We start from the raw sequence: 26,432 nt of genomic DNA, 5'->3' as shown, positions 1-26,432 counted from the left end.
ATCTCCACATCCATATTTAGATAAGACGTGGCCGCTGCGTAACCTCTGCCACTAAAAACAAATGCTCAGACCATTTGCACTGGCCAGACTTGGCTGCCAACTGACTCTGGTCTGATGGAATAATGGAAGAAACGAGACACATGAACACAAATATGACATTGCTAACGGACACAGGATAACGTATCCTCCGACTGAAATACACACAATTATCTGAATTTGGTCCAGGAAAGTTAATGTTTAGTTGCACTGCTAAAAAGTTACATCATGAAGAGTTTTTAATTCATCTTTTTTGACTGGTTTTCCAGTAAAACATATCTAAAAACCCATCAAACAAGATACATTTACTTGAGAAACAACATTGCTTGAGATATCAAGACTTGTTTTTTTTTTATAGATTGCATATGTATTTTGCATTTTTTCCACTTATAAACTTTACAAATATCAGTTGCGATAAGACAAAATACATTCATATTAAAGATATATTCTCTGAAGAGAAGTCTTAATATCTGCTTCTCGGGTTATTTTTAGATAATTTTATTGGTAAGTTAGACATTTTTTTGAAAGCTAAGTGAGCTGGAACTCAAAACTCTGCCGTCTCACAAAATTCAATTAAATCCAATGCAAATTCAATTGAAATCCAAGCAATTTATATAATTCAAGCCGTTGTCAGATGGACAGTTTCCACACCAACATGTTGTTCCATAAGTCTCCACATCCATATATAGATAAGACGTGGCCGCTGTGTAACCTCTGCCACTTTCACGGTTTGCAGTGTGTGTGTGTGTGTGTGTGTGTGTTCACTACTCACTGCTCCTAATGTGTGTGCACTAACTTGGATGGGTTAAAAAATGCAGAGGACAAATTCCGAGCATGGGTTACCATACTTGGCCTTCACATCACTTCACTTCAATAAGAGAAAGGCCCACATCATAAATGTGTCTTAGATAACAGAAGGTTCTGTGGTCAGACAGCTCCAATCACAACAAATTCGCCATCTCCACAGTCTCTTCTTTTCTCATTACGATTGCTCATTTCTGTCAACAGCGTAGCCTGGTTTCACAAGGGGTCGGAAATGACTGCAGCGGTTCACAGCGGGTTCATTGCGCACGGGCTTGGGACAGGTTTAAGCACGTCCGTGAGACTGGACTTGATTTGAATTCCAAAGGCTGGAAAATGAAGTGACAGTCTCTGGGTGATTGTAAATATAGGCAAGTGAGGTTAAGTGGGAGAGTAAATGAATCATTAGACTCAAAGGCCAGCCATGAGCTGTAGAGAGCTAATGTGAGACGCCGACGGCGAGCACGTGTGTGCCAGTGCATGTTGAGGAGGCCAATTATTGGAAATGCCAGAGGAAATCAGTGTGAATTAAAAGGTGTGAGAAAACATCTAGTCAAAGACGTCAGATGCAGCTTCATTGTGTAGTCTGACATGTTTCATTAAGGTGAAATGTTTCATTCCTGTGTATAGTTAGTGTCACTAATGGGAATTGCAAAAATAATGACTATTGGTGGTGGGGATTGGACTGTCACTAACTACATCTTTTGAATCAGTTCATCAAAAAGATTTGTTCATTCATTCATTTAGTTTACCTTTTCTGTAGGTTTTTTTTTCAGTGAGTTGAATTGAATCAGGTCACTAATAAGTTTTGTTTAGTTACCTTTTATTTTTTATTTTTTTGCATGTTACAAGTGACTCATTAAACCATTCCCTCACCTAGATAGTGAGATGAATCTTTTAAATCGGTTCACTAATATGATTTGTTTATTGATTTGCTTAGTTCTGCAGGTTTATGAATGAGTCATTAAATGAATCACTGGGATTTATTGAGCGACTCCAATCTTTTTAATCAGTTTTTCGAAAAGATTTATTCATTTACTTACCTTTTCTGTAGGTTTTTGTGTGTTATGAGTCAAATAAACCATTCCCTCAACTTTATTCAGTGGATCAAATGTTTTGAAGGGGCGTATAAGTCGTTTAATTAGGTCCAACTAATGAAATTCCTTCACAACCTGCTCGAATGCAGTTTGTTATTTCTATAGTCAATCTTTATAGGCAAGAAAGGAGTTGTGGAATTCAAACAAAAAACAAAAAAATTTAATTGAATGTAAGTGAACAAGAATGATTTGTTCACTTAAAAGATTCAAGTAGGAAAAAGTATAAAAAAAAAACGATACACATCAGCTTTAACTTGGGCCCCAAAATGCTTGTTTTAGTTGGCAATGAGAAATATGATCGCAATATATTAGAAAAACTTCCTACTCAACATATGGAGCTACAGGCTGCAAATATCCTAGACTGCTGTGTACCGATAGAAGATAAAGCCATTAGTCATTTTAGTCTATTGAGCAATACATCCGTATTTGGTAATATATGAAGGCTATAGAATGTCTGTGCTCTGATGTCGTTGTTTGTGTTCCAGCTGGTCTTTCCAGATTCTATGCATACTATATATAGAATCTGAAATGTCTTTGAATACATCCATGTCTTTGAACACACATGGCTAAATCATGGCTTCATGTTAGTAACATGTATATGGACACCAGAGCAGGCAGTAGAGTAAACGGTGGACTTCTACAACCAGTTTTATTTTTCAGATCAGTTACTTTCATGGCAAAGCAGCGACTAGCGACTACAACTAGCGGCTCTGGTGTTTAGCGTCCTTGTTAGCGCACCCTCCTCCCATGCTGGAGAACCCGGTTCGAATCCTGCTAGGAGTGGGTCGAGTAGGACCGATTACACAACACATGCTACACATTAAAAAAATAAATTCTACAAATAATACAAAGGCTACATGGAGTTGTCATGATTCTGCCCTCGTGTCCTTGATTTTCTCTAGTCTTGAGGCAGGATCATGACAGAATCATGTTTTGTGTGCAAGCACATGGTCTTGTGTTTTGAGCCATGTGCTTGTGTTGTCTCATCACGTCACCCCGCCCCCTTGTTATCCTCGTCTCGTCATTATTGTCTAGTCAGTTTCACCTGTCCTTGTCTAGTCAGCTTCACCTGTCTTTGTCATTAGTGTTCCCTTTATTATCCCCTTGTGTTTGCTGTCCTGTGCTGGTTCATTGTGATTCTAATCTGCGTGTGAAACTTTGTGAGAGTCCCTGTGAGTATTTGTCAAGTGTATTGTCCAGAGAGAAATCCTGATTCTATGTTTGCTGTTTTGTTTATCATCTAGTTATTTGTCAAGTCTCAGTCTAGTTAAGTGATTCCTGTTCCAGTCTTGTTTTGCCCCCTCGTGGGTTTTGTTTTCCCTGTTTTTGTCAATAAATTAATGTTGAGAGTGTTACATACTGTCTGCGCTTGGGTTCATCCATTACCTTCATGACAGAATGAACCAGCCAACAAAGAACCCAGCAGACAGTATGTCCTCTTTTGTTGAGCATAACCCGGATGACCTTGCACAATGGTGGCGGAGGACTATTTCTGATGCAAGTAATGGCAAGCTGCCAATTCCTCCCCAGGGAGACCGGTCCCTGAGGGAGTACGCCCAGGTTGCAAACGAGAGGACGCTTTTCCTACCTGATATCCTCCTCAACAGCTACCTCATTGCGGGTCTCAACACTCCTCCACCCCTGGCTGAACGGGAGAAGCTGGTCTGCTGCCCGTTTGGTGAGATGGTGGATTGTTTGTCACGGAGGGAGTCGCGGGGTTCCACCTTGTCGTCACCATCACCCAAGCTGTCAGTGATCCCGGAGGGTCGTGTTATAGGCGTCGCGACGCTTGGGGACCAGGCTGGCTCCCTCACGACTCCTGGCACTTCATCTACCCCCTTCAGTCTTTGTGGAAAACGAGGAAGACGGCTGTCGTGGGAGTCGTCGTCAGAGTCCTCCTCCGCAGAGTCTGCTGTACCTGCGGTGTTTTCCGCTGAGCTTCCCCAACCCGTCTCAGCTCCGGCGATGGTCTCTGCTTCGCGGCCTAGGAGAAAGAGGAGGAAGAGGGGAGCCTTCCGTTCTTCGCCCGCTGCAGTCACAGAGCCCGCTGCAGTCACAGAGCCCGCTGCAGTCACAGAGCCCGCTGCAGTCACAGAGCCCGCTGCAGTCACAGAGCCCGCTGCAGTCACAGAGCCCGCTGCAGTCCCAGAGCCCGCTGCAGTCCCAGAGCCCGCTGCAGTCCCAGAGCCCGCTGCAGTCCCAGAGCCCGCTGCAGTCCCAGAGCCCGCTGCAGTCCCAGAGCCCGCTGCAGTCCCAGAGCCCGCTGCAGTCCCAGAGCCCGCTGCAGTCCCAGAGCCCGCTGCAGTCCCAGAGCCCGCTGCAGTCCCAGAGCCCGCTGCAGTCCCAGAGCCCGCTGCAGTCCCAGAGCCCGCTGCAGTCCCAGAGCCCGCTGCAGTCCCAGAGCCCGCTGCAGTCCCAGAGCCCGCTGCAGTCCCAGAGCCCGCTGCAGTCCCAGAGCCCGCTGCAGTCCCAGAGCCCGCTGCAGTCCCAGAGCCCGCTGCAGTCCCAGAGCCCGCTGCAGTCCCAGAGCCCGCTGCAGTCCCAGAGCCCGCTGCAGTCCCAGAGCCCGCTGCAGTCCCAGAGCCCGCTGCAGTCCCAGAGCCCGCTGCAGTCCCAGAGCCCGCTGCAGTCCCAGAGCCCGCTGCAGTCCCAGAGCCCGCTGCAGTCCCAGAGCCCGCTGCAGTCCCAGAGCCCGCTCCAGCAAGCGCCGTCCCAGAGCCCGCTCCAGCAAGCGCCGTCCCAGAGCCCGCTCCAGCAAGCGCCGTCCCAGAGCCCGCTCCAGCAAGCGCCGTCCCAGTAACTGATGAGAAAGTTGTGGCCGATCTAGCTGCTAAGGAGGTTCTGCGGGCTGTTTCTGCTCGTCAGGAGATGCCGGTTTTCATTGCGGCTTAGACCCTTTCTGATTATTTGTCTAGTCTTGCGAAGATCCTAGAAGTTCCGTCCAGTCCTGTTGTGTCCCCCAGTCTTATGCCCACTGTTGAAGAGAGCGCAGTACCCCAGTCAGCTGCCGAGAGCGCCATACCAGATTCGGAGATGTGGAGCATGGGATCCCAGCCATCTTCTTTGAGCTCAGTCCCAGTGTCACCACCACGGTCACCTATTTCCCCTGTCATGAGTCCTGTTATGCCTTCTACTGTTTCCCCCGTCCGGATTCCTGTTCTACCTCTCGGTGTACCCCCTGTCTCCACTAATTCCCGGACTGTTTCCCCGTTCGACCCTGTCTCCACTAGTCCCCGGACTGTTTCCCCGTTTGTCCCTGTCGCCACTAGTCCCCGGACTGTTTCCCCTGTCGCCACTAAACCCCGTACTGTTTCGTCCAAGTCCCCCCCTCGTGTGTCCCCCTCCAAGCCAGCCCAGATTCCTCGTTCCCCGTCCTCATCCCGTGGACCTAAGACCCCCAGCACACCCATTCACCCTGGACCACCCCCCATGAACTCTGTGTTTCCTCCACCACCTCTTCCTTGTTTGTTATTTTTAATGTTTCATCCTAACCCGGTTGTTGTGTTTTCGTGTTTGCCATTATTGTTATTTGTCATGTTTTGTTGGTTTGTGTCGATGTCCCAGTCTGTCATGTCCCGTGTTGACTGCGTTCACTGCTGCGGAGGTGGCGAGTCTGCGTCGTCAACTTTGTCAATTTATCAACAATTTAAATGTTTCATGCATAATCATTACTTTCGCCGGTTCTTTGTGGCAAGCTTAATTTCAGGTGTTGCGTGATATCTCTGCGCCCAAGTAGCAGTGCTTCGCCTGTGTAGAGTCTCCGCAACGGCGATAGATTGAAACGCGCGTCCGAGTGAAGATTGCGCAACTCGCGCAGCGCGTCGTCCATGCAACTGATAGCAGCGGACACGAGCGCTCAGCTTGATTTAAAAAACAACTGATTTTAGCGCTAGATCTCTTACTTAATAGTGTACTAAATGAATGATCTGCTAGTTAACTGGAGATGTTAACTAGTTAGCTAGTTATTTATTTGTATTAGGTACATCCGTGCCTCAATGTTTCAAAAAGTGAATGTGTGTGAAACCATAGTAAAAAACAATTGGTGTTAATTGATGCCAATCGGACGTTCATGTTGTTTTCGTCTATTTGAAAGTCAGACTAATAATAATGTTGCATTCTATACGGCCTGATTATGTCATTTTTTAAGTTACATAGCCTGCCTCCAGTTTTCCTCAACTTGACTAAGAGGCGATATTTGACCGGCATATCATCAAAATGTCCGTTAAACGAAACCTCTGCCGGTCACTTTGACCGGCACCATTTTTTTCTAGCGGAAACTCTGCGCTATAACGCCAAAACAATCTGTTACCTTAAATTATATGTTTATCTCTGTAAAGCTGCTTTGAAACAATTCATTGTTAAAAGCGCTATATAAATGAAGATGACTTGACTTGACTTGACTTTGATGTCCCCTTGAGGAGCGTCTGGTAGCCGCTCCTTAAGGTGGGGGTTCTGTCATGATTCTGCCCTCGTGTCCTTGATTTTCTCTAGTCTTGAGGCAGGATCATGACAGAATCATGTTTTGTGTGCAAGCACATGGTCTTGTGTTTTGAGCCATGTGCTTGTGTTGTCTCATCACGTCACCCCGCCCCCTTGTTATCCTCGTCTCGTCATTATTGTCTAGTCAGTTTCACCTGTCCTTGTCTAGTCAGCTTCACCTGTCTTTGTCATTAGTGTTCCCTTTATTATCCCCTTGTGTTTGCTGTCCTGTGCTGGTTCATTGTGATTATAATCTGCGTGTGAGAGTCCCTGTGAGTATTTGTCAAGTGTATTGTCCAGAGAGAAATCCTGAATCTATGTTTGCTGTTTTGTTTATCATCTAGTTATTTGTCAAGTCTCAGTCTAGTTAAGTGATTCCTGTTCCAGTCTTGTTTTGCCCCCTCGTGGGTTTTGTTTTCCCTTTTTTTTTGTCAATAAATTAATGTTGAGTGTTACATACTGTCTGCGCTTGGGTTCATCCATTACCTTCATGACAGGAGTACATTTTACAAGAAAATACTATTTCAGTCTCTCTACTTCAAAATGTCACGTATAATTCAATGCGTTACTGTTTCTTTGTAATTATTATTAGTTGACATCTTTATACACTTCTACAGTTGCAAGATAAATTTTGTGAACCCTTTGTAATTACCTGGATTTTTGTATTGATTACTCATAAAATGTGGTTTGATCTTCATCAAACTCACTATCATTTACACACAATCTGACTAAACTAATGAGACTGAGATAGAGTACTGGAAAAAGTAATTGCCCCCTTGAAATGAGCAATATGCGAGTCATTTTTCTTGCAACACAAGATGCATTGGATGATAACTATCACCCCCATTGGGTACTTAAGTTACCGTCACATTAGCGCTAAAATGAACATGTATGTACGATAGGATGCATTGGCTAAGCATTTGTTTCTGCATTTGCACAGATAATGCTTTTGGCTTGGGTTGTGGGCTAAGAACTGTGCTGGAAGGTAACAGCATGAGTAATGTTTAGGCCAGCTCCTGCGGAGTCAGTGTGAGAAAATGAACTAACTCTGACCAGCATAAATCACCTCTTTCTTAAACAGCTAAGTGTTCTTTTGCTTTCCCGTTTTTTTTAAAAAACGTTTAAGATCATAGCACATTGTTAGTCCTGGCGGGACACCCTGAAAACACAGCGTTGTCTTTTACGATGCTTCACCTCATTTCCTCAGCTCAATGATTCTTGGTTTGAGCTGAAGGACTGACCGGCTGCTAGCAAGAGACTTATAACCTTACTGTGTTTATTTTTTCAGCCACTTGAGGAGTGCAATTTCGCTCCTGAATTGGTCAGACGGGCTGGAGCTGTGATAGGAGCCAATGGCTTCCTGGATTTGGCTGCTCGGGAGCATGTTTTTCCACCTCAAACGACTTCTAGTTCTCACTGTGCTGACCCAACTGAGCGTATAAAGATGTAAAGGTCTCAAATGAGGACAAATAGAGGAACTAAGTGTGGACAGAACAATGATGGGTCCTCTTCCAAGATCTGCGTTCCCTGCTAGCCAAGAAGAACATTGGGTGACTCAGAGCTGGTCCGGGGTGTTTTCCCCTTTGAACAGGAAAAGCAGCGCTCCACCCCGTCCGTTGAACGCTAGTGTGAAGCCCATATGGTTCCTGATTGAGCTGCACATGTGCTGGGATGGGTTTGTCTTGTTCAGATAGCAGGTGCATTGCCAGATTGGTGATTTGTGTCCTTGATATGTTTACACAAAGTGTTCTTCCCTTGAACGCAGCTATCCATTGTTCTGTGGCCTTCAGCTGAGGCATCCATTATTACAAAGCCAGTGATTCGACTTTTCAGAATAATTAATTCCCTGACAACTGAACAGTTAGGCGGTCTTCTAAATCTTTTATACCGCAAAGATCGTGTTGATTGCAAGCATTGATATTTCCTTAAGGACATGCATATTTAGGTTTGGCTAAATGTGTCATAATGTGTCATGTGCCAAGTTTGTGTCTAAACTTATTGATTACACTAGGGATTTTAAGTTAAATATAGACCACACTTCATAGTAAGTTGACCTGGAATTTGAATTGAAATGAGAGGACGAGTAATTTATTGAATTGTAATTTGAAGAAATTCAAAACAGGAAATGCATTCTGAGAAATAAAATGTTCTTCCACCTTGGTCCACAAAAAAAAAAAAATATTTTAAAATGATGAAATATTTAAACTAAATAAAAATGTACTTTAATATTAAACAAGTTATAAATACAAATCCATTTGTGAGACTATCTGTTCAAACCTGAACTTTTTTTTGGGCAACATTCAGTTCGTTTTTTCCTTTTCTAGTTAAAATTTACAGTCAATTTACCGTGTGATTGCGGAAGAAAAACTGTTGTGTTTACATGAGTGACAATGAGCATTTATCAAGATCAGCTAAACGTAGGATTCTCAAAAGTATGCGAGGTTCACGGCATAGACTCTTTAAGAGATGTCCAGGAGTTTTGTTTGAGCCACTTAGTGGAGACAAAAAGAGATATTTTAGCCTGTTTGCCGACGGGATTTGGGAAGAGTATTATTTTCCAAGCCTGGCCGACCCTTTGTCAGCATTTAGAAGGATTCCCAGCAGATCCAATTTTACTAGTTGTGTGTCCCCTCCTATCTATTATGGAAGATCAAGTGAAGTACCTAACTGCGAAGGGGATATCAGCCGCGTTTGCGGGCAAACATGAAACAACAGACGCTGACATCGCAGCTGGCCGATTCAGTATTGTGTTCGGTTCTCCAGAATTGCTTGTGGGTGTTAAAAAGTGGAGAGATATGCTTCAAACAGATGTTTACCGCGAGCGTCTCATCGGTATGGCTGTTGATGAAGTGCACGCCATTGTTGTTATACGTGCACGAACAGATCAATGACTTACTGCTTGTTTTCTTCTCCTTCTTTGATTTTCTATGCTGACTGACTTGTTGCACGCCGGTCTGTTGTTGTGGGGACATTTCCACGCCCCGAAACGTGACGCTGAACGAAACGAACTGTAATTGGTTGTTTGACATGTCGGTCAAACGGCCTAATGGGCGGGCCTTGGCCAAAGAAAGCTGCTATGAATTCCAGACCTTCAGCCGTCAGTCTGAAGGTCTGGCTACGCGAGACTATATCTTGCATAACCAGACTGCTGGCATAAAGTTTGGTCCAGTTTGCCATTTATTCTGACTAAGCACTGTTTCCTTGGAGAGGAAAGGTCTGCCTGGTTGTCTGATTGAACAGAAAGCCCCAAAAGGCAAATAATAATTATATTTATATATTTATGTATACATTATTTTTATAATATTTAGTTTTAATAAATAATAATGATTAGAGATAATCCATAATCAGTAGAGTTTATCGGCTAAAAGTTAAGTGTATAGTATGTGCTTATGAAGTTTGAAGTCTGTTTGAGGTGTGGTTGACAGGAAGCATGTGTGTTCTGGCTTCTGAGCAGCAGGATCTCCTGTACACACACTTTCCTCCCCATAAAAATTTACGGTACAGTTGAAGCTGTTGTTTAGTACCAAAATACGCTACCATGGATTTTGAAGTGAAGGAATAGGACTTTCATCTTCAGTTAACATCCTTCAACAGACTCTGCGGTACCAGGTAAGGCACAAGCCAATGTGCAACAGTGATTTACTCGCACTCTCTAAGGTGTGCAATTCTTATTTATCACATTAAGTTTTATAATGATTAGATGATGATGATGATTCCTATGGAGTTCAGTGTTGGTATTTGTTTTCTGTATGGAACATTCTATACCACCCACTCTCTTTAGTTGGTGGTGACCCATTTTTACAGTGGCTTTGTTAATTCTGAACACATGCTGAGTATTTTCTAGCTGTGCTTTTTATCGAGCTGCTATACAAGCCTGTGGCCATGCAGTAAGCTGTGGAGTGTCATGCCTCATTTGGATATGGTCCTGCAGCAAGCTTTACTTTAGAAGTGGTTTGCTGTTCTTTACCCCTACTCATCTTATGCAGCTACAGCACAGGTCATTGCTTCATATGAGCTGCAAGCTGCTTTCTCCTAGCCTCACCCTGGCAGCGCCTTTCAGCAACATTTCATATCCAATGGTCTTTCTCCTATTCTGGGGACTTTCTTCAGATAGACTAGTTTGACATTAAGGATAGAGAAGTTTTGGGTGAACATGGGTGGGTGAAGTGGTTGTATAGCCCTGTGGGGTGCTGGCTAGACTGGGTTTGGCATGGAGATGAGCTTGGCAGGGTATAGCAACCATTATAACTATGAAGGACATGACCCCACACTTTTAGAAATGACTAAACTGAACCCCTCCACTTTTTGGAAGATAGTCATTATGTTTTAAAAGGTTTATTTTTCTTGAGTGCAGTCCAAAGGAAAACTACACTGGCATTTTATGAAAAATGTGAGTGGTGTTTGCCCGGACAAAACTCGCTGCTGCAATGCTAGCATGTATACTGGGTGGTTTCCAGGGTGTACCTATGCCGTTTCTAAGGTGTTCTACATTGAAATGTTGTTGCTAGGGTATTGTGGATAGTTACTTCACTGCTCCCAGACGTAGAGGGCAGAGCGTAGGGTTTTGGCCATTAGCTTCTTCCCTAGGACTCCACTGTTTCCCTCTGTCCACCCTGAGTCCCTCTTCTCTGGCTCAGCTCCCAGTCTTTGATTCTTGTCGGTATTTCTCAGGTTTTGCACGTCCTCAGTCTCCTCCTGCTGAAAACAATGCCTTCACATGGGCTTCTTGCTTTTAGGGTGTGCCCATCGACTATAATTGAGCTGTTCACATCAGGGTCTCTTCTGAAGTTCAGATCCTGTACAACAACAAGCCTTTGTAACTCTAATTATGGAAGGTAAACAGTTTCGGAGCCTAACAGATTGTGAAGTCAGTGACAGATTGAAGCATTTGATGTTCAATACTGTTGAAGAGTGAGACGTCTCTTGAAGGAAGTGAACTCCCTCTGGTTTTTTGGGGACGGGACTATGATTTCCTGAGATTTATAGAGTAAATGGATCGAGATGGAAGCCAAGAGGTGATGATAGTTGTCATTCAGCAGAGGAGAGAGAATAATGATTCGAAACATATGAACCCAGACTCCCTCATCTGCTCAGTTGACTGATGTGATTATATGTTCAATCAAATTATAAGTCACAAGTCACACACAGTATTTTTCAATGAAGCAAGTCTGTTGCTCTGAATAGGACTGGCCAATACTTTAATATTTACAATATTTGTGATGATTTTTCTTGCATTGTTACATTAAGAAACATATTGAATATCACAATGATTTTAATGCACTTTTTTATTTGGCCATTAAGACCATATCATTAAACAAGGTTTGCAATCAAAAATGACATTAGTTTAAGTTCCATTGCCATTTCCATTTATGCATTTGGCAGACGCTTTTATCCAAAGCGACTTGCATTGCATTTCAAGGTACACATTTTTACATTTAGTTCAATTAATTTTATTTTTTATTTTTTATTTTAATGAACCAATTCAAAACTGAATCAATCATTACTCAGAAAGGCTGTTTTTAAATTTGTAATGTGTTCAAATGTTACTAAAAAGCAACATATTTTCAGAACAAATGCATAATGAAATGTATATTGAAATTTGAAAGTGAAACTTTTTACCATACCTGGTTTTGTGAATTATTATGTATTTCTTAGTGTACAGTCAGCACATACAGTAAGACATGATCGCTTGGTTTTTCTCTACAGTCACAGAGCTGACTTTTTGTTCCAGATGTTTTAAGCCGGTGCTTGACATTCGTCTCGTTTCTGAGTTCATGAGGAGTTAGTCTCTCTCACACAGCGGGATCATTGACCCCAGGAGACACATTTTGTGATGTGAACACATGTACCTGACTTACTGACAAGAAACACCAGAGCTTGCATCATAGTATCAGATGTTAAGTTATGAGCATGTCCAGATGGGATATGCAGAAATTTCCGTGGAGTGGATTGTTAAACGGAGCAGAGAGTATAGAGTCTTATTGATAGATGAAAGCATTAAAAATCTGCCATAATATTACATTTCAGCATAAAATGCCACTCACAACTTAATATAATTCTGTAATGGGTAAAACAAACAGATTACAGAGTGGAAAAAGTCAATATTCAATGAAGGGAAAACAAATAAGCTTGGTGGGTTTTGTGGGCTTGGTGATGTCTACGTAATAGGAATGTCTGAATTATGTGTGTGGTTTTACCAAGAGAATGTGATATTACAGTGTTTCATCTCACTATCATCTATTATGTGTGCTATACAGTATATGAACTTGAGACTTTATGTAGGGATTATGATGGTACACAAGCTTTGACCCCAGCTTGTCATAGCACGCGATGGATGAGATGTCTACATGGTGAAAGGGAATCTGTACGGATTACTTGGGGTTCTGTAGCTCTGTTATTTGAGTAAAATAAGATTCAGGTTCTGATTTTTTTACAGAAATCATTTGCAGGGACATTTATGAACTCCAGGGGCCTCATTTATAAACGTTGCGTACGCACAAAAGAAGGCGTACGCCGCTCTCTACGCAATAATTGGTATTTATAAAAAGCAAACTTGACGGTAAAATGTGCGGTCCTTCACGCAAGCTCTGACCCAGGCGTACGCACAAAAACGGGTGAAATGAGAAATGGCGACACCGTCGGCAGATTGAAGAAACACGTGAAAGTGTGTGAAACTGTAGACCGTTGTGTAAAATAAATGGCAATACTGCCTCTCATAAATAACACGAAGACTTAAAGCAAGTATTACAATTAACAGCCAACACAAACATCCGTTTGATCGATCTGCAACAGAAATGCAAATTAACACATATTTGCAAAAAGAAAAGTGAAATATGTTCTGCAATAATATTGGCATGTTATACAATTCATCCTCATAAATAAGATGGTAAACAGAACGAAATAATGTACAAAACTGATATTCTCGCCAATGTGTCCGTCTGGCGGAGCAGATATAGCTAGATAGTCAGTCAGATAGATAGATAATTAGGGAGAGATAGATAGATAAATAGGTAGATGTATTATTTGTCCTCTGGGGAAAGTTGTTTTCATAGTAAAAATGTCTTTATCAGCTACGGAATCATGGTATTCATGCAGGTATTTCATGCATATGCCTTTAGTTTGTTTTATTTTTGATAAAATAACGTATGACGTATGTCTCAACCATTCAGAAAGCTGCAAGAAATTACATTTGCGCTGAACTATTTCCCATTTCCAAGTAGATTATAACCGACATCTGTAGCTTGTCATTTCTTTTTTATTTCGGCCACAGTCCGAGGTTGTGAGGCTACAGCATTTACGGCGTCTGCAACCTTTTGCCACTCAAGTGCCTTTTTGGCATTAGTAGGCTAATGCCCACACTGTGCCCTCCAAACAACATTTTTTCTCCTCTTTTCCACCTTGCCAACGATAACTTCTACTTCACATTGAGTGAAGTTACGTTTTTTTTATTTCCTCTCTGTTTGCCATGATTTCGCAATCGATGAATATTAACTTGTGGGCGTTTCACGGACTATTTATGGGCAACTATGGGTGTGAAATGAAGCCGCAAAAGCTGCGCTACATTTAGAATTGATTGTGATTTATTAAGGGAAAAATGCGTAGGATGTGCGTGCGCACGGTTTTATAAATCCGAATATTTCTGTGCGTACGCACGTCCTATGTTTCATCCGTACGCCACTTCTGACGCAAATCCTACGCAAAGTTTGATAAATGAGGCCCCAGGTCTTTGCATATCATCACTATCGCTTTGCTTCTCCATATGGCTTCATTTGTAGTTTTTGCACATCCTGTTCTACATCAACGTTATTTTTTGTGTGATTTTATTCCTTTATATACGTCTAGAAATCCATGCAGAATTAATGATATGCTAAATGTTTATCATACCGCAGCTCAAATCGATAGATTGGTCTCATATGATTTCATAATCTCAGTATGATTTAGTTTGAGTTCTGATCAGCTTGACACTTATGAATTGAATTGAATTGAATTGTTCCACTAGAGTTCTTTAGTAATAGAAAGACTTTTCTTCTTTTTTCGTTTGTTGATGCCTTTAACGCACACTTGAAGCACACTTTAGCTCTAAAGTCAAACGCTCGTCGTTTGAGAGAACATGCAAAAAGGAGTTAAGCACACTGAAGGAGTTACACACTTCTGAACATCACTTGCACCCTAGAGGGCCATTTGTTCTGGTGAAGTGTTTTCGGATGGATTGTGTCTACAATCAGAGGCCGATGAGCAACCCAGGCTCGACTCTACATTTTTAGACTCTACACACAATTCACTAGAGTTTCCAGCTAAAATGAACACTAGAGATAAATAAAACACCAACAAATTCTTTATTTTCACAGAAATTATGATTACATAGGCAGATCATCGATTAATAAAGACGTAGATTTTCACGTGGTTCCTTGCACAATACTATCACCTCAAAACACCTTTACCATGTGCATGGTTTGTAAACTAATATATTTGAACATTACATCACATATCCAGCTCCATGGCTGTATGGCTTTTCTGATGTAGTAAAATTGCACTTGCAAAACGGAGCACTTGGGTATTCGACAAAAGAGCTTAAATCCATGTAAAAACAAGGTAAAATTCTATGGTTTCTTCAGCACCATTGGTTGGGTTTAGTGTAGGTTGTACATCATTTTTAAAAGCGATAGAGTGTTAACCTTTTAGCGTCACGCACTGGACATTTCATTTCCGAACTGCTGCGATACATCAACCAATGTAATAAAATGTTGGCACAGTCATGTTTACCTGTTTCAGAGATAAATGAACGCACTTTTTAGCACCACTCACTGGACATTTCACTTTAAAACTGCTGCGGATCATGCAACAAGAAGCTTGATATTATTTTTGCAAAAATGTCGCCACAGGCGCGTATTTGTCATGAGCCTTGGTTGCTGAAAAGCTTGTCTATTTGGGATTTCTCCGTCAGATGATTACTCATCATTCATGATTTATGTGTTCCTCTTCCTACTCAATTCTCAGCATAGATACAGTTTGGAAAACAAACAGCAACACCCAAACTGGTTGACATGGAGTAATCAAGACAAGGTGGAAAATATGTAAACAGCAGGCCAAGTGAGTAACAGCATGAGCCATTAGTCCCTGGAGAAAGAGCAGAAGAGAAGAGAATACACATGCTGAAAACAGAGACAAATGATATTTGTTTTATTAGAAACAGACTGTATCATGACATTGGCACTGCCATGGGGGATATTAGAGTGTATTATGAGTTCCTCCGTTGAGTGGAGCTCAGTCGGACAACATATTGTTTTTGAACAAACTGGAGTAAGATTGTTTTCAAAGTGACATCACCAACTATGCTCTCCTGGCATGCATAATACAGCGTTTTTGCGAATCCGTGTGAACGGGGATTGTTTTGACAACGTTGCTGTCTATATGCAAAACTTTTTTAGTACATCGTTGTCGTGTAAACGTAGCCTAAAAGTCAGCAGTCATGCACCAGGATTTTTCTTTTGCAGGGCCACTGGAACAACATTAAAGTTCCTGTCTGTTCTCCAACCCAGAGCATTCTCTCTTACTGTAATTGTTGATTATTTTCATTGCTTGGCATTCGTTGGCTTGTCTGTGTCTCTAGGAACTCGATATGTGGACATAGTCATCACTCGGCCAGAGTGTGTGAGTCCGCATGTTTTTGATGACCGTATGTGTGTGCATTCTGTTGATTCGAGCGGTGTTGGGTTCCTGCGGTGAGCCTGCCTATGAGTAGGCTTGATATTGCGTGACCTTATTGAATTGGTGTTCACGGATAAAACCGTCTGTTGAGAGTCATAAAAACAATTCCATTCCATGTATGGAGTCATTGTACAGTCAGTTTCACAATGCACGTCCACTAACAATGCATTAAAGGAATAGTTCCCCCCAAAAATTATTCACACTCACGTCACGTTGTTCCAAACCTGTATGACTTACTTTATTCTGTGCCTAAATGATGTCCATGTAACATTGAACTTTCATTGTACACTATAGCAAATGTTTTGGCTAAAATAAATAAATCAAATAATAACAGTTTGCACCAATCTTCAACATTTATTCTCCTTATCCAGTCTTATGCAAATCATGCAAATCCACAGCCCACTTTTTAAAGTTAAAACAGTCAATTAAAGCATTTTTTTTTACATTTAAATGACACATACAGTTTAATATAATTATCAACATTATTAGGTTAACAGAACTCAATAAATAAATCAATAAATTCGAATTTTTTACTTCCAACCATGCATTTTGTTTAACTTGCTGAAACAACTGAATTTATTTTTAGAATGTATGCTAATAAATGCTTTTAAAATGTCTTTAAAAAGTCAAACAGATTCAAAATGTCATGAAGTTTAGTGAATGATGATTTATTTTGGGGGGTAAACTATCCCTTTGAATACAAGTGTGTTTGGTTAATCATAGCATCAACAACTTATGCACACACTGTAAAAATAATTATATGATCAATAAGTTATGACAACATATATTTTTACAATGCTTTAACTCAAGTGAAGCAGTTTTCAAAAAATTTTATGTTATACAAGTTTTTTAACTGTTATGACTCATTTTTTTAAAAGTTAGTTTATTCTAATCCAAGTTGATTGTACTTGTAAGTTAGCATTTTTTTTTTTTTACAGTGCAGTTCTTAAAATGTGCCAACTCATCAGTTCTGCATACAGTAGTGGCCAGAAGCCGTGTCCGGGGGGGATATCTGTTTTTAATGACCATTAGTTAAATTAAACCATCAAAATATAAGGAACATATTTTATATTTGTAAATATTTTATATATGAGGGAAGAACGAAACACTAAACTTTGAGACATTTATCAAAAAAAGAAAATGCATTAAAAAAAAAGCTCAAAGAAAAGAGCACACATTGACTACGACATAATCTGTTATTCATTTTCAGTTGGTTCTCTCTTGTTTTTGCATGTGTTCATAAATTCTTTGTTTGACAGCCTGGTCTTATTGGCACAATTTGGCATGTTTCATTACATTATCACAAATAAAACAATTGACTCCAAGCATGACTGTGCAAAATGCTTACAAAACCTTTGAACGGATTTGTTTTATAATATTTTAATAAAGGGCGAAGAAGCCTGTCATCACTTTCGGCCACTACTGTACGTGAGGATTGAGTGAGTGATGTTCCATCAATCATTACCACCCCGCTGCTTAAAGAGAGCCTCAGGAATTCACAGTTTGTTGAATGTGCGCTCCATATGTGACTATGACCGTGCAGTGGGCTGCCTGTTCACACACCTGCCTCTCTGCAGGGCTCTGATTGGCCCCTGCCTCTCTGCAGGGCTCTGATTGGCCCCTGCCTCTCTGCAGGACTCTGATTGGCCTCTGCATGTTCCAGCAGGACGTTCCTCCTCGGAATCACGGGAATGTTCCAGTGTGCTGACTGGAAGAATGGTTCTTGTTTTGGGACCACTTGGGCTCTTGTGCCATGCTAGACCTGGCATTTATTTTTCATTACACTAGTTGCAGACATTACACACCATCCTGAGTGTTACTTCTAGCCATAACGATGCTTATTACAGGCAGCACCAAGAGGATCATTAAAGATAATACAATCCAGGACACAGGAAATATGTCAGACTCATAACATGCCGACATCTAATAGGGGATTTTTGCAGGTCTGCGTTCTTTGTTTGTGTTTCTGTTGTTGTTCGTAATCAAAGATGGATGCATAGTCTTCTGTTTTGCTGAAGTATTTATGATCGTGTTTAGTATACATGCGCATTTAGATTTAAATTAGAATTTGGTCATATGCGATTATGCACACATCATGTAAACGTGTTAACCTGATTGCTTGATTAAAACAATATTTCAGTTTCTAGAAATCGCCTGGCATATGTCTATCAGAATTTTGTGTCATGTAAACATCTTATTAGGAAAACACATTGTTTATTTTTATCGATGTACACTCACCGGCCACTTTATTAGGTACACCTGTCCAACTGCTCGTTAACACTTAATTTCTAAGCAGCCAATCACATGGCGGCAACTCAGTGCATTTAGGCATGTAGACATGGTCAAGACAATCTCCTGCAGTTCAAACCGAGCATCAGTATGGGGAAGAAAGTTGATTTGAGTGACTTTGAACGTGGCATGATTGTTGGTGCCAGAAGGGCTGGTCTGAGTATTTCAGAAATTGCTAATCTACTGGGATTTTCACGCACAACCATCTCTAGGGTTTACAGAGAATGGTCCGAAAAAGAAAAAACATCCAGTGAGCGGCAGTTCTGTGGGCGGAAATGCCTTGTTGATGCCAGAGGTCAGAGGAGAATGGCCAGACTGGTTCGAGCTGATAGAAGGGCAACAGTGACTGAAATAACCACTCGTTACAACCGAGGTATGCAGCAAAGCATTTGTGAAGCCACAACACGCACAACCTTGAGGCGGATGGGCTACAACAGCAGAAGACTCCACCGGGTACCACTCATCTCCACTACAAATAGGAAAAAGAGGCTACAATTTGCAAGAGCTCACCAAAATTGAACAGTTGAAGACTGGAAAAATGTTGCCTGGTCTGATGAGTCTCGATTTCTGTTGAGACATTCAGATGTTAGAGTCAGAATTTGGCGTAAACAGAATGAGAACATGGAACCATCATGCCTTGTTACCACTGTGCAGGCTGGTGGTGGTGGTGTAATGGTGTGGGGGATGTTTTCCTGGCACACTTTAGGCCCCTTAGTGCCAATTGGGCATCGTTTAAATGCCACGGCCTACCTGAGCATTGTTTCTGACCATGTCCATCCCTTTATGGCCATTATGTACCCATCCTCTGATGGCTACTTCCACCATGTCACAAAGCTCTAATCATTTCAAATTGGTTTCTTGAACATGACAATGAGTTCACTGTACTAAAATGGCCTCCACAGTCACCAGATCTCAACCCAATAGAGCATCTTTGGGATGTGGTGGAACGGGAGATTCGCATCATGGATGTGCAGCCGACAAATCTGCGGCAACTGTGTGATGCCATTATGTCAATATGGACCAAAGTCCCTGAGGAATGCTTCCAGCACCTTGTTGAATCTATGCCACGAAGAATTGAGGCAGTTCTGAAGGCAAAAGGGGGTCCAACCCGTTACTAGCATGGGGTACCTAATAAAGTGGCCGGTGAGTGTATATCCAAACAAAGTAATTCTGAGTGCTAGTTGTGAAATGTCACCACATAACATCGTGTATATTGGTAGTAGTTCACCACAAAGGTGGCTAGCAGCTGCACTACTTCGTTTTGTAACACAACGCCCCACGGTCTAGCAAGCAAGCGAAGTCCACATCAAGTGCTGCATTTGGGACATGGCCAATATCTTGCTAGATGGGATAGTTGTGCTTTCCCTCTGCTCTTCTCCTCCTCTTTCGTCAGGCTTGTCATTAATCCTGGATTCTGCGTCCCACATCTCACCAACATCTGGTACGGGATACTCCGAACAGACATCTCACTTTGAAGCTGACATCTTCTGTATAATTATTTTGATATCAGCAAACAAAACAGCTCATGTTTTCCAATAGGATGGTGTGCTGAATAAAAAGAGCTCTGTGGAAACCACCATCAGAAATGCTGATTAGATGGCAGGAGTGCACGTAGTCACGCCCCGACAAATGATTGTCTGTATTTTTAGGAGCACAAAGAGCTGTATTTTTCAGAATCAACCTGGAACATTATGATTCAAGTTGTTTCCACATGAAACAACAATTATTAGGCTTAAGAATGGAAAACCGGTTACTTATACACAGGAGTGCACAGGTAAAAATAAACGATGTGTAGCAGAAAATGTGGAGCGACGCGCTTTTGAGGACCACGTACCAGGAACACGTTTACTTACTGGAGTGGGATTTGTTTCCATCTCTGGTAAGATAGCAATCATGATGATAAGTGTGTTCATTAATTATTAGAGGATCGCAGTTGATCCGTGATCTGTACGGACCAGGCCCCAACGGTCCGGCACGCATGTGATTCACGGATCAGCTGCTCAAGTTTAACCGCGCTAAAGTTAAAGTTTTTTATTTGGACGGGGTTTGTCTTGCCAATGTACACATTCAAACCAATTTAAACACGAAGAAGAGGCGGAAATCGGGACTCGCACGCAGCCTCAAACACCCGAACCGTGCAGAGAGAGAGAAAGAGAGAGAGATTTCAGACTGCGCTCGAAGACCAAATTGATTCCTCTTTTGCGTTTACTTGCACTTGAACGGACACATACACACACAATTATGTCAAATTACCTGGCAAGTACTGTCTCGGTTATGTCATAAGTGAACAGCTGAGAAAGAAACTGTATGTGTGTCAGTATATTCGGTCTGCCGTGTATTCGGTCTTAAAGTGACAGCAGACTAATATTGCTGCTGTTGTCTGTCATTAATGTTAATAAATTGAAAAAAATACAGCTTTAACAAAGATGAACCTATATTTAATTTATACATTGAACAAATAGTGTTATAATGAGGAGAGCAGTCAGTTTATTCAATTATTATATTATTACATTATATTATATCATATCATATTATATTCATTTTATTTTTTAATATGGTGTTCAGAATTTTTTTTTTTGGGGGGGGGGGATACATGATTTTTTATCAGTACACAACTATTTTTTGAATGGTCGTCAATAGAGAAAGATGCTGTTTGTCCACACAGTGATGTAGTTATGGAGTTCTTGAACTACCTGAAGGGAAGCAGCCAAACCCTGACCAGGGGGTAATGGTAGTTATGCATGTTGTTTGGGCTGTGACATCACTGCTCCCTGTGGGTGTGTGAGGCTGTTTGTCAGTGAAGGGAGAAAGGTGTGTAAAGTGAACGGACCCCTCCGACTGGATTCAATAGAGCACATTGTGCCGTGCTTCTCGGACTCTTCATAGGAGCATGTTCACTCCAGTCCGACTCAAAGAGAGACACACGGAGAGAGACGGCTGTTACGCTAATAGTTTGTGTGCCGTTCGTGAAAACAGATAATGTTATCATGCTCTCGTCATCAGAGCTCAGATAAACCTTTGATAAACCAATTTGTTGGCTTTGATGGTCGGCTGGTTTTCAAAATTGAAAAACATGAAACTTTTCCATGTACATTGGATAATTACATTGCAAGGATGTTTTTACGTCACTTTACATTGCTTATGTGGTTTAGGGCTGCACAATTAACTTAATTAAATTGTGGTTATTGCCTTATTAAGCAACAAAACTGTGTGATTGAATTTAGTAAATATATAGTACCGGTAATAAGTTACGATTTGTTTTTTTAATTAATTTCAAACTAGTGTACTTTTATTTTATTTTATTATTTTAGTGTTTTGAATTTTTTATTTAATTTGATTTATTTGATATTTTATTTCATTTCTTATATTTTTATCATTTAATATAAACAATGAATTAATCATCTCAATAGTATTGTCTGACCCAATCAAACAGCCCTAATGCGGTGTTGCAGTTAAACGAAAGGAGAATCAGAATTCAAAATAAGTTTGTATCCCGAGGGCAGAGGGTTAGAGCCCTAAACCTGTCAGTATCTTCTCAGTAATTGCTTTGGTTCTGTCTGGTCTCAAACAGCCCTGAAGACAGTGTTAAATTCCATGATGTTAGTGATGCCTGGATGATCATTTGCCTGTGTTCCTCAGAAGTTTGAGTGACCGTGGTTTATTTTTATGGCTATTTATCTATTCAATTCAATTCAAATTTATTTGTATAGCGCTTTTCACAATACATATTGTTTCAAAGCAGCTTTACAGAAAGTGCATTTCAGAAATGTACATAGAAGAATATAATATCTCTATTATCTCTATTTTATCTCTATTTATTTTTTATTAAATTAAGATTATATTTAGAAAATCTCTCTTATCTATTTTGCACTTCTGTCTAGCATTTATTTACACCCCAAAGATGAAATTGCGTTGTTTTGATTTGCTGCTTTGCTAGAACTGGTATTTCCTTCAGGAACAGCTCTACAAATCTAGTGTTGTTGTGTTTTGTCTGAAGTCCATCAGATTGGGAGCATGTTTCAGAAAAGCGCAGACTGCTGGATGTAGCTCTGGCTGTTTTACAGTGGTTTGTTGTATACGTCAGAGTCAGTCTGGGGGCAGAAGAACTGAAGGATCTGTCTTGTTCTTCAGATCAGCTCTTCACAGTTACACAGTTCCTCACGCTGAGTGGCGTTTCTGAGGCGCTCCTCTACGTAACTCAGTTTGCCTTTGAGCTTGTCAACTCATGTTAAACCTGTAAACTGAGAACTTGATAACAGCTAGAGAAGGAGAGGGCTGATGAAGAGGCTTTTTGTCTGTCAAAACCAAGTCCAACCCACAAAACCTGCTGGGAATTTCAACTATTTTTTTTATTGTCATTCTCATTTAATCAAATGTGATTGTCATTACTGTAAACTTTAATGCAATTCTATACTGCGAACCCTTTTATTTATTTGCATTGCAGTAATTTCAGTGTGGGTAACTGCAATGAAACTAATGTCACAATGACAAATTTCTTAATGGTCCTTAAAATAACTAATTTTATTAAATAATTTTATTTTAAAGGTATTTATCAGCCGTGAAATATTTAGCATTCATCTTTATTTATTATCCTTATTCCATTGTGACCATGAATAACTCTATATACAGCATATATATATATATATATAGCCTATATATATACATACAGTACTGTGCAAAAGTCTTAGTCTATATATAGATTTGAATTTTACCACTTAATTTGACAATACTTTCACATATGATAAAACTTATTCTATCTGATAGAACTTATTCACAGTTCTATCACAAATTAAGTATTACATTATTACATTTAAATAATATTGTAATACAGTTTAAAATGACACACACACCCACACACATATGCACACTCTTTACAAGAAAATAATAAATAAATCATCATATATAAACATTCTAACGTTGCCATTCCTGATGAAGTTATTGGCCGGCTGATGTGTAACTTTGTTTTATTTACTCACCAAAGCCATTTTTTTTCCCTTTCATTTGGCGCTTGACAAATGTTAATTTTGGACCTAATGTATATTTTTCTACGAATTTTTTCCCCCTGTCTGTTCCATAAATGCTCACATAGAGCAAAAGGGAGGGAGAGGGAGAAAGAGAGAGAGAGAGAGAGAGAGAGAGAGAGAGAGAGAAGGAGCAAAAAAGGGAGGGCAAAAAAGTGCGAGGGAAAGGAGAATGTCAGTAGCCTGCAGCTAGACTTGGCAGATTCCCGTGCCGTGCGCTCGTTGGGTTTGAAGGTGCTGCGTCTGGATCTGACCTGCTCTGCTATCCATAGCCATATATAGTGTGAATATCTTTTATGATCCTCTTTTTTTTTTTTGGCTAGAGCGAACAGGGAATGTGAGTCAACATTTCAGCCTTTTTCAGGAAGCCAAGAAAGCAGACGTGTTTGCGCACACATCTACACACACACTTCTGCTGGCTGGATTACAGTGTGTTTGAGAGAGGTGCGCTGCTCTGCCTGTGAGTCGGACCGGACGATCCCGTAAGACTCTCCGCTCAGAGGAGAATGCGGCACTGGGGCTGACAGACACACACACACACACACGCGCTGAGGATGGCCACCGCTGTGTATCAGGTAAGGAGATGGTGACACGGCTCGCTGGCGCTGAGAACGTTGCCAGATATCTTGGGAATTTTAACCTCATTTGCTCTCGCAGCTGCGCGTGTATAGCAGTTTGTTTGCTTGTTCTTTGTGAAAACAGAGAGTGTTCTCAGGCGTGTTTAAGGAAAAGCTCAGACTGCAAAACTTGTGTGTTCTGTTCTGTAGAAGTGAGATGAGAACAGTGAAGCTTTCCCCAGTCAAAATGAAAAGCGTGGGACTGTTGTGGTGATGTTGAGAAATGTAGCCACATTAAACACTGGCTTTGGATAGTTTGGCTGAAAATTCAAATTCTGTTATTTATTCACCCTCATGTCGTTACAAACCTGTACGATATTCTTTCATGATGTTTTGAAGATCAGTTTTTAGCGCTAAACTCCACAAAATGACGGAAAACACAGTTGAATCAGCAATAAAGTAGTGTATATGACTATATGTCAAGTCTTCTGAAGCCATCAATAGCTTTGTTTGAGGAGCAGAATTACATTTATTCACTGAAAAACTTCCCCTTCACTGTAGCTTTTAAATGTCATTTAACTGATGTAATGATGTCTTGTTTTATGGCATCAGACTGAGCACATGCATCTACAGATATTAAATCTGAACTTATACACAAGGTCGTGTGATTAGCCTTCAAAAGTCTTATTACCCTTCAAAATTTGAATCGAAATTAGTTAATAATAGTCTAACATTGAAATGACAGCATTGAATCAACATTGAACTGACTTGAGTTGAATAATGACTCTGTTGTATAGAGCTGCTTAAAGCTTTCAGCTGATTATCTGTTCAACATTGGCTTTGGCAACAGTTATTGAACTGAATCGAAACAACACTACTTGAGCTGAATAATGATGTCAATATCTTCTTGTATTCCTGATTTTTTTTTTTTTTTCCTAATTGATGAATTTTACAACATGAACACTGTTATTTTCCTGTTTATTACTGTGAAGCGGCTTTGAAACAATCTGTATACGGTTGTATACGGCTGTTTACGGTTAATTGCTGCATTGATGTAGAATGTTTGCCTGTATCTGTATTTTAGAATTGCTTTGAAAGTGGCTTGGATTTTCTGAACTTTCAGATTGAAATATTAGCTCAGTTTGTTGTCAGTCTCAGGTCTGGTGTAGGAGTCATTGTGGTCTCCCAGCGAGGACACTCAGCTTTGATCGGGGTCTCTGAGTGGCATGTTTTCAGAGCTTCCCTTTTTGCTGTAACAAATGCGGCTGACAGCATGACAAAGCTGCTGTTAAATGCTGAACAATAGCCGTCCCCCTGTGGCACAGTCCAGCACGGCGTGTGGCTTTCTATTGTGTGGATGCGCATCTCACCAGACCTGTCAAGAACAGGTCCTGGTCATATTACACCCTAAAAATAATGAAAAGATATTAGACATTTTCTGAAATAACATGCAGCCAATATTTTATTTTATTTTATTATTATATTTTATTTTATGTATTTATGTATTTTAATAGTATTAATAGTAATAATCGTGAGATTATTTTCTTTAAAAAAAAAATAATAATAAAAAAAACATCTGTACACATTGCAGTAATGAGAATGTGCGTTATAAATATTTATAATCATCATTAAAATAAAACAGTACAGAAACTTTTAAAATGGTCATTTTCTTTATGCAATATATATATATATATTTTTTTTCTCCTTTTGAATCTAGGGTGAAATGTGACCTGGACATGTTTTAGTGAGATTCATTCTTGTTCAAACACAGATTTTTCTCCATTGACCAGACATAACCTGATGACCCTTAGGTCAAGACAGGCAGTTGTGACCTTAAATGTCAAACACCAGACTCTTTAGTGTTGGTTATTTATGATACGCCAACTCAACTAATTTGTTTATGACATCAACGGTTAGATAAACTTTGGCTTTTCAATGTGCATGTTATTACAAATTCTCAGTTGGCAAAACTCTGATGATAATCTAGTGCTAAAAAGCGTTATTATGCCTTCTGTGCACACCCCTGCAACATTTATAGTTCTGTTTGTTCCCCTTTCGTCCATTGCACCTCAATCGTGGGAAAGAATGCACACTTTGTGTTTTTGGCACGTTTGCAGATGCAATTTGAACTAATTTGTCTCAAATTGAGGGGAAAAAGAAATAATGCTGTTGTGAACACATTTAGTGTATTTATCATTATCTAGAGATAGCGAGAGGGGGAAATAGATGGTCTCATTTTCTCATGATTGCATCCCTCATAACAAATGTGTTTTATTCCCCAGACTCCATTTGAGCTTTTGCATATTCTTCTCCTTTATCAGTCCCCAGAATGTTCCTTTTTGATAGCCAGAATACTCTAAAGTGCATAACCCTTCAGTTAATAATTGAGAAGCTCTTGATGATCATCTTCTGAATCAGAAACCTACTGTACAGTATTTGATCTT

General features: G+C 40.6%; 1 protein-coding gene across 9 annotated transcripts in view; it reads left to right on the top strand.

Moving 5' to 3' along the window:
- The window catches only part of tns1b (tensin 1b), a 307,710-nt gene that overhangs the window by 155,433 nt on the left and 125,845 nt on the right, over positions 1–26,432 (top strand). The window contains exon 1 of one of the 9 annotated variants that reach the window (XM_056264012.1): positions 23,599–24,006. The exons of 6 other annotated variants lie outside the window; for them this stretch is intronic. In XM_056264012.1, coding sequence (XP_056119987.1) covers positions 23,986–24,006 — 21 coding nt within the window. In that variant the 5' untranslated portion in view covers positions 23,599–23,985. Of the gene's footprint in view, positions 1–23,598; positions 24,007–26,432 lie in introns of those variants that run through there. 2 more of the 9 variants (XM_056264014.1, XM_056264013.1) reach the window with 2 other exon arrangements.

Source organism: Rhinichthys klamathensis, unplaced genomic scaffold (genome assembly GCF_029890125.1).
Source record: "Rhinichthys klamathensis goyatoka isolate OS25496 unplaced genomic scaffold, OSU_Roscu_1.1 h1tg000212l_1, whole genome shotgun sequence".
In the NCBI taxonomy this organism is placed as follows: Eukaryota; Metazoa; Chordata; class Actinopteri; order Cypriniformes; family Leuciscidae; genus Rhinichthys; species Rhinichthys klamathensis.
This window is presented reverse-complemented; position numbering and strand designations above follow the sequence as displayed.